Here is a 9,885-nt window from a genome sequence, read left to right as displayed (position 1 = left end):
TCCAAGACACACCCTAATGACGGTTTGTCCTGATGTCTTGTGAGGCCCTATCTGAGGGATTTATTAGCTTATAGTTGATCTAAGCAGTTTACATATACAAAATCTCATGGATTTCGTACTCCTAGTTTTAAGTAATGGACTTTTCTGTCAATTATTTGTTCACTTGTCCCTAGTAGCTTCAAGCCTTTGCTGAGTCCTGGGCATAATGTTTAGTCGACTAAAACTTTATCATAACTGAAGACCTGAATCTCACAGAAGCAGGCAACACAAAAGACTAAAGGCTCTACCACTGTTTTTTTTTAAATCCATCTTGACCAATGAGTTTATGATTTAAATTAGTCATCTTCATATTGTACTCTGAAGAGTGGGGTTTTTGGAAGTGACTCAGGTAGAGTGGAGGGCAAGGTGAGAACAAAAGAGTCCACAGCGGATGCTGTGTTGGACAGCTCAGATCCTCTCTTCAGAGCCACGGGATTTACTCTGTGAACTGCTGGGAGTGGTGCCAGATGACAGGCCCCAGCTGTCAGCTCTCTCTGGGAATTGCTCTTGGCTGAACAGCTCCCCTGTCCCAACACAGGTCAATGCTTAAGGGCTGTCTCTGTTGAGGGCACCTCATAGAGTCACTGAGGCCTTGCTGTGACTGTATTGCATACCTCCCTTTGTTTAATCTTGTTTCTTTTACTTCCTTCACAGTTACTGATCCCAGAGCACTCCCTAATAAACTTCCTGCATGCTAATTTCTTCTGAGTCTGTTTCCCAGGGAACTGGACCTACAGCAAAATCAATTATAGTAGCTCTGCTTTTATCGTTTATAAATATTGGCTGTTCGTGTAAGATTTTGCTGCAAACCAAACTAAAAATCTTTGAAAGCCACTGACCTAATGTTTAAACAAGTGCTTCACCTTATATGAAAAATCATTCTTATAGTTTTGTGCAAGACCAATTTATTTATGTTAATCCTTCCAAACTAACAACTAAGCAGTGTGTTTTCCTTTTGTAGATGTTTCTTCTTAGCCTTTATTTGTATGTTGCATTTACATACATACTCATGTGCCTATTAAAGCTGAAAATACATTAAATAATGAAATCATAAATATTTTGATATTACATGTATAAAACCAAGGAACTATACAATAGAAGCAACTGTAGCAGACCAGAGAAGGACATCCAGAAGATGACACACATATTCAAATGTTGATAGGATTTTTACATATCCCATGCCCTACCCTCAAAAAATAACTCTTAATATTTTGTCTTAAAACAGCTATGGTATAAATAAGGATATTGTATATAGAATTTTCATTCTTCTGTTAAAAAAAAAACCCTCACATTAAAAAATATACCATCAACCTAGCCTCTTGTAATAACGGAGTAAACCAGTAAGAGAAAAGGACTGTGGTCTTATGATTAAATTCATTGTATTCTGTGGTGCACTGGAAAGCTATCAAGGAAATTTCCAGCTAATTAAGTTGCTGAAAGGCTAAATGATAAAACTCTTAACTGCTGAAAAGATAACTCAAATTTAATAAACATGTGTATGATTAAGTTCTGGATTTTAGCAGGTCCCTGCAGAGCTCATTCAATAATTCTAACTTACACAACAGTCAAGGCAACAAAGGAGAAATACAGTTTGGAGGCAGAGGTTGATCCTGAGCTAGGTTTTCCTACACTGTCGCCTGGGAAGCCATACACACATCAGGCCTTAGCTTCCTGCTGCAGCATTAGGGATGATTCACTCAGGTATGTTGTTGCTTTGGCAATTTCCAAAGTTGGTGTGGCAGCAACTAACTGATACACAGAACATGATATAGAGAGTCAGAAGAGAGACTCAGGATGCAGGGTTGTGAAAGAGTATTATTTATTGGAAAAAATAACAAAGTATATATATACATGTTATTTAACATATATGATCTGGGTGACTAGAACATTCTAGTAGTGGATTTATTCTGTAGTCTGAAATACCCAAGCTTAGATACTTGAGAATTCCTGATCACAACTTTTGAGTTTTTTTAAAAAATTAAAATTTAGTAGATAAAAATCTATTGAAAAATACTGGAAAAATATGAAATTTAGGTAGCATCAATGACCACATGTATTCTAAAATATTCTTTCTGGAGAAATAGTGATTTCATTAAGTACAACACTGAAAATACATATAGTCTCCTAAAAATATGCAAGTGTATGGTAATAATACTGTATATGCAAATAATAGCAATATTCTTCCATCAAATGTGAATAAACTTTATAAATGATAACATATACATCAATTCAATTTCTTTATGCATTATAGACTAATATTTTTGGAGTGAAAGAACTCTAAAACGCAACCAATGCTAAATCTTTGTTAATGCACTATAGGGAGTACATGAATAAATGAAGTTGATTTATTAATTTACCAAATATTTTGAGCATATATTATATGCCAGGCATTGTTAGACAATGCAATTTATGAACTGCATAGACATGTTCTCTGCCTTTGTGAAGCCTATTGTCTAAAGGAGGAAGCTGACAGGGGTGCCTGTATGGCTTCGATAGGTTGGGCGGTGGACCCCTGGTTTCGGGTAGTGATCTTGGGTTGGAGGGATCGAGTCCCGCCTCAGACTTTTCTGCTCAGCACGGGCCTGCTTGGGATTCTTTCTCTCACTCTCCCTTTGCCCCTCCCCACTTGAGTGGGTGTGTGTGTGCGCGCACTCTCTCTCTCAAATAAATGAATAAATCTTAAAAAAAAAAAAAGGAAGAGACTGACAAATAAGCTATTGCAATATAGCATGACAAGTACTGATAGGGGAAGCGCAGGGTTCTCTGAAAGCACATAAAATATCAAAACTGGACTTAACAGAGAAATTTTCCTGGGGGACATTATGTCTAAGGGTCTTAAAGCTGTGGATGTGTTCGTTAGTTTGGTGGGGAGGGGCTAAAGAGAGAAGCTAAAGCATATATAGAGTTCTGGAAGTGAGTAAGCATGTCTCACAAGGAACTGAAAAAACAAATTCAGTAAAGCTGAGTGTTGGAAAGGGACAGTAGTAGTACAAAGAGATGATGTACACAAGAACCAGTTCTTGAGGGGCCTTTAAAACATACTAAGGAGTAAGCACATTATCATAATGGCAACAGGAAGCCATTGAAAAGATTTAGGCCAAGGAGATCAGAGTTATGATTTAAAAAGATTATGTTGACTGTATTGTGAAAAATGAAGGCAGGGGAGACCAATTAGGATTCTATGAAAGCAATCCAGGGCGTTGATGGTGGTATGAACTAAGTTAGTGATACTGGGAATCAAGAGAAGTGTAAAGTTTAAAGACATTTTTTAGGAAGTAAAATAGGACTCGGTGACTGGTATAAGTGGGCAGTGTAGGAGACAACCGTCATTTACTGAGATTGGAAACATAGGAAGAAAAAAAAAGGTTTGGGAGAAGGATGCTGAGTTCCTTTTTATTTTGGGTATACCAAACCTGAGGTACTAAGGGACAAGGAAGTACAAATGCTGGGCAAGCAATTGAACATATGGATTTTATATTCTGTATGGTGCTCTGAACTGGAGATACCAATTGCAGAGTTGTTAGTATGAAATGTAACTGAAACCATGGGAGTGGACACATTGTCCTCAGCAATGTGTAGGGTGGTGAGAGAATAGGCTGTGTTCTCCTTATATTCTCCTTGGCCAAGTCTATTACTAGAAGTATTAACAGGTATGAAAGTCTTACTGTTTTCTCTTCTTTGACCTTTTGAGGCCATGAGTTGACAATAAAAACATTTAAAATCACCTGAAATCAGTAAACATTTGTAAAATAACTGTTAAATATAATCTACAAACCACACAAACAGCCCTTAATTGCTCAAAATCTAGCTTTGACTATTTTGAGCTTTCTACTTTACAACAAATCTTCACTTATGCTGTAATTTGCCTTCCATCAGTTCTGTAACTGTTAATTCCTGATAACCGGAACAATGGATTTGCAGCTCAGTGACAGCCCAGAGAGATTTTCAAAACATGATGACGTGGAGATGTGTTGGTCAGAAAACAACCGTAATTCATAATTCCCACATGGAAAAGATCCAAATACAGTTTTGGATGGGTTGATGGGGACTTGCCTCAATATGCTTCCTTTTTGGTCTATAGAAGTCAAAATGGGCATGTGGCCTCTAGGGTGGCTAATAGGTGGCGTGCTGGTATATGTTCAACAACTGGCTTGCCAGGAGAAAAGAGCCCTGATTTGTTGTTTGCCACTTTTGATAGTGTAAATATTCCCCTCAGAGACAATTTCAGGCTACCAAATGATGCCACTGAAGGCAGACTGGGGAAAAAAGGTATATAATGTGTTTTGCAAGTCAGGGCAAGCTGGCTCCGGCACACTACTAGACCAAATATGATTTGACTGGTGGCCAGGAATAGGAAAATACCTTGCATATCACAGCTTAAGATATGAGAGGACTGAATTCCACAAAACTCTGAGTTTCTGCTTTAAGGAAAATTGACTTATTCATCTCTGGCCAGTTTACTTGTACATTTTAACCTTTTCCATTTGAATTGAGAGCTGTGGTATGAATGATGTACATACAATAATCTAATAACCTTCACAATATAACTTCTATGTCCTTATTCCTAAGGAATAACAGTTTCTAAAATTGGCTCGTATCTGAGATTGAAATGATTGAGAACCATTTTCCATTTAATTCCTTACACTGTGAACCAAAGAAATGACCAGTTTCTTTTCATTTCAGGGTACAAGTATAATCTACATTCTAATATATTTCATAAAAGAAAATATATTATTTCCATCAAATAAACAAAGTTTGTTTTTTCCCCATTGTTTCCCCTTAAGGAAGCAATTTGATAGTATAGTGCTCTAACCAATAAAAAATTCAGAAAGAATAGCAGCAAAATATCTCTTTATGTGATTTAATATATACCCTATTAACAGCAGTGTGAAGATACATAGTACTGACAGTATACTTTAAATAATTACTGTTCAAACTTACTTTAAAAATCTTTTTCAATATTAGCACTGGTGGAATTAGAGCTATTATTATGCATACTGTATCTTTTTTATATTCCAAAGGAAAATTAAAATTCTTGGTAGCATTAGAAAAGAATGCACTTCTTAATATTTGATGTAGATATACAAAATCTCATGACTTCCATTAAAAATCTCACAATTCTGTGCACAAATGAAGACATCTTTTCAAATAACTTGCCCTATGCCAAATTCATAAAGGTTTCTATAAAAATATTTCAAACCCAATAAAAACACAATGGTATACTACAAAGTCCTTTCCTTTTTGTCAAACTTTAAAAGGTCTGTATTTATACAAATCCACAGTACTTTTTAGTGCCCTCTGATTGGTATTTTTGTTCAGGATTATCTGATTTTAGAAATCTAAGTTGAACATTTTTCATCAGTTTTCTGCTTCAGCATGGAAGACACTGAGAACTTAAGAGAATAAATTTTTTAAACAGGACTGGGTACAAACTTTACAAAGCAGAATATTAAACACTTTATACACTGTAGTTACTGCCCTGCCAAAGATAAAAATACCCCATTGTCCCATTTTCCTCTTATTTAACTTCAATTTCTAGATAATTATCTTTAGTATCCCTCCTTTGTCTGTATAGAAAATCTCTGAGACGCAAGTGTACAGGTTTTAGTTTCTTTAACAAAATCCAGAATATCACTAAGCCATTTTCTATTATTAAAGTGTATTTAAAGAAATGCTTATTTCAATATAAAACCCCAAAGTGCTAAATTAAAACACATTAATAACATGACTGGCCAATTACTGACGTGGCTTTAGCCTTAGAGGAATATTATTACAATTGGCTGTTAAATTTCAAACTTAAGCATTTAGTTTTATACTGTAATACTGTACTTTCCAATACAGATGTCAAAGAAAATGAGCTGATTTTTTTTTTCTTTAAAGGCATAGTAAAATATTTCAGCCATAATACAAATCAATTTTTGGGAAAAAAATCCATGCCAAGATAGGAAATAGATTTTTTTAAATCTTAGAATAATTGTTATAAAAGAACTATAAAATGTAAATTTCTGGAAAAAAATACATGGAAAATGTCTCTCTAGAAAAAAAATACACAACTTGTTAAGTACAAGAAAATACAGCATTACCATGGGGTGCAGCCAGCAATGGACGTGGCTTATGAGACTTAAAAATTCACAAAAGGTAATTAGCACCAAAATTGTCTAAAACTTCAAATAATATACTGAAGTGATTCCAAGCCCAAATATTACATTATAAAAAAGTTACATTTAACTTTCATCAGCCATAATAAACACATCCTTTTCAATCTTTAGAAAATGTGCTAGCTTTACTGATTTTCATCACAATATTAAGGTAGTGTATAGTAATTATCATTTATATTGGTTTGGGCTGAGCAGGAACAATAGATATTCAAATTATTTCCCAAATAATAAGGGGTTATTTGGTGGGTATGGGTGGGGACAATTCTCCCATTAAAACTTTTTTTTAGGTCCTTGTTTCATCCTTTTTCTTCTAAAATGTTTTATTGGAATTCTTTACAAGATCTATATTGTCTTGTTTGAATGCCATATCCTGTTATTTTCCCTGCTCACTTTTTGGTGGTGTTAAGATTTGGCATGCGAATAGGGTGGGGTGTTTAAAAGTGGGCACAGATCACAGTAGTAAAACAAGACTTTTGAATAAGCTACAAAATGTCTGTTCAACCCTGTTATAATCAAGAGTTGAGTTTAATTTTAAACAACATCCACTTATAAATTTAATTACAAAACAGCACGCAATTTGAAACAAGGCAAACTTTTCGGCTTTCATGTAGTGAAATATATAACTTCACCAATCACATGTATGGCTACCAAATGTGAAACAACAGCTTATTCAGCCATATTTTACTGCTGCACATAAATAATGACAAGGCAAAGAACAGCAACTAGTCCAAGGGCTTGTAGGCCAAGGAACCACAGCATAATCCAAAAGAAAATGACTATTACTGGTTCCACAATTCGCTCTCCAAAATACATCCTTGTGAAGCCCATCTCGATGAGGCTTTTGTTCAATTCACCAAAAAGTGTTCCCATCTTTTTGTAGTCATCTCCAACAGGCTCGCCAGTGTGGTTTTGTGACTCTTCAATATCCTTTAAAACAAAAACAAAAAAAACCAGAAAACAAAACATAAACATAAAATGAGATACAGGTGACGGTCCCTAAGAATAATGACTATCTTATCATTCTCCCAAAATACTGGGCATAATTCTGATAATCAGTCAGTAAATATTTGGGAATGTTTCTTTTGATTAACATATAGAACAACTATGTCTGTGTCCACCTTTCAAGAATATGGAAAGCAACGGATTTATTGATTTCTGTAGAATCAACACTGGACCCTCAACTTGCAGAACACTGATTTATAAGATTAAGGAAGGAGCTGATTCATTTCCATTCATTTTCTAGTTTCCTGGGCTTATAAAAGACAGCTGCTTAAATGAGGAATCAGGTTTGTATTGCCCTTAGATAACTTCACCATGACTTCAAAATAACTTTTCTACCAACCTCCTGTTTTGAGGCAGTGACCCAGATTACTCTTTCTTGTGTAAGTAAGCTTTTTAGTCCATTCCCTTGACACTGAGACTTTAAGGAACCTAGCCTCAGCTGACTTGAGCAAGTCTTGTTGCGAGTATTGAGCATTCCTCAGCCATCACTGCTGTGATCTTTCAGGTTTAGCCCTGGCTAAGGAGACCTCAGTGTAGACCCTTGTGTAGTTTCTTGTCCAAATTCTGGAAATGTCCTAAGTGTGTCTTATTAATCTCATCAGGAGAGACAAATAGTTTTTAAATAGGAGTAATTTTGTACAGTAAGTCCAAAAGTCCACTTAGAAGTCAGTTCCTAAGAAAATGTCCATCATATACATACCAAAAAAATGTTTACTATTTCTATTACTTCTCAGTCTTATTTTAAGTAAGGCCTTCATGCCAGTTATTGTGTTACTGTCTCTTAGCTTGAAATCAGTCCTTGGAATTCTAGGAACATTTTTGGCTCCTTGCTAGTCTCTGCCAATAGAGGGACTAATGAGACACTGCACAGCTGGAGAAGGAAAGGGATTTGTTCTCGTTTGCTTCTGATGGGTTCGTTGGTACTGTCAGTTCTGCTCTAGCAACAGTTCTTTGCCCTGGTAGTAGTAATTTCTTCCCAGTAGCAGCCACTGATTTCAATTTGGGGATTTCCCAACACTTGCAGAACCAATCTCAATGTGCCTTCTTGAGACACTAGATCCAACTTGTGGGTGCCTATTCCTCAGCTATCTTGTTCTTAGTTTTATGGGATCCCCCCTCTGAGTGCAGAGACACCAGTATTGGGCGAGCAATGATGAGTTCTTGAAAGTCTGAGTTTCAGCTCCACAGGGCCTTTCCCTCATCTTCTCAGTTTTAGTAATTCCACCCCTTTTCTTTGCTGCCCCAGGCTGAGAAGTGGGTGCTGGTTCCAGTTGTTGTTACCTACATGATTTTTAAATTTTAGCGTACTTTGTGATCCCCTGGAGGGCTTGTTACAGCACAGGTTGTTGGACTTATCACCAGGGTTTCTGATTCACAAACTGGGGCTAGGGCTTGACGTCAGAATTTGCATTTCTAACAAGTTTCCAGTTGATGCGTATGATGCTGGTCTGGTGACCATCATTTGAAAAATGATTGCCTTAGTGTTTTCTTTCTGTCCTTTCCATTCTTCAACACCTAATGAGCAACTCTTTAAGTTAAATTATCTTTGTTGAAATCATTGATGAAATTTCTCCTCACTAGACCCTAATACAGTCACAAAAGAAAAACTATGTCATGTAGGTGACATAGTTGTCTGACCATAATTTATTAAACCTAATTGGATTTAGGAGTCATGACTGAAATCAGCAATTATTTACTGAATACCTACTAGCTCATTGTAGGTGCAAGATGGAGAATTATTCATATAATAAAATATTTTAGGTATAGGGTTTGACATAATAAAAAGTAAGTATTAAATACCATTAAGCATGCTGTCTATACCAGAGGAAAGTAAACTTAGAAGACAAAAGTCACCTGTCAAAAAGAGTCAATGAATTTGAGCACGTTTTGAGGTACTTTTCAACTTATGAATCAAATTTAGATTCCTTTAGTAGAAACCAAAGCTTGATCATTTCAATCAATGATATATAAATAAAAATATTTTTTCATTTTAAAAATGCCTTATTATCTAGTCCATATATATACAATTTAAAGTATATATTTAAGGAAAGAGGGAGTGAAAAAATCTAATTTTTATTTGCAATAGCGGATAAAATGATTTTCAATAGGACTTTAAGGTGATCTTTCCCCATATAACAGCAATTTATGTAGAACACAGTGTCATTGATGAAGTAGTAGAAAGGTGAAACTTATTTGGGGCATCATTGTTAAGTCTATATTTTAAGTTTAAGCCAGAATTATTTTTGAATTATATTTACATATAATTTTAAAATTAGTTTTGGATTTGCATTTCTATCAAAAAAGTGGAAAAAACAAAATGCTGTAGAGGGAGTTGAAATCCAGGGATTTCAAATCCAGGCTCTAGCAGTTAAACTGATTGACTTTGACCAAATCACTTTCATGAGCTTCAGTTTTCTAATCCATAAAATGGATTTACATGATTCCTTTTGATCCTGATAATTTTCTCTTGAATTATAATTTGTTAACCTTTCCTTATTTTTTGTGTTTCATTTCTAAACTAGTTTATTCCTCACTGATGTGCTGTGTTTGGGTGAATTTTATGTTTCTCAGCTTCCCATACTTTCATGTGCTCCATGATGATATTCTACATTATAAAAGAAAAAAAAGGGGCACCTGGGTGGCTCAGTCATTAAGCGTCTGCCTTCGGCTCAGAGTGTGATCCCAG

At 35.5% G+C, this 9,885-nt stretch overlaps 1 protein-coding gene across 1 annotated transcript in view; it reads right to left on the bottom strand.

The window, feature by feature from the left end:
• Positions 1-4,652: 4,652 nt before the first annotated feature.
• FAM241A (family with sequence similarity 241 member A) overlaps positions 4,653-9,885 on the bottom strand; it is a 40,441-nt gene continuing 35,208 nt past the window's right edge. Inside the window, exon 2 of the mRNA XM_045799146.2 lies at positions 4,653-7,124. Coding sequence (XP_045655102.1) covers positions 6,879-7,124 — 246 coding nt within the window. The 3' untranslated portion in view covers positions 4,653-6,878. The remainder of the gene's footprint in view (positions 7,125-9,885) is intronic.

This window comes from Ursus americanus, chromosome 13, assembly GCF_024610735.1.
Source record: "Ursus americanus isolate L20-20 chromosome 13, mUrsAme1.1.p, whole genome shotgun sequence".
Classification (NCBI taxonomy): Eukaryota; Metazoa; Chordata; class Mammalia; order Carnivora; family Ursidae; genus Ursus; species Ursus americanus.
The sequence above is the reverse complement of the archived record's forward strand: the minus strand, read 5'-3'. Positions and strand labels throughout refer to the sequence as shown.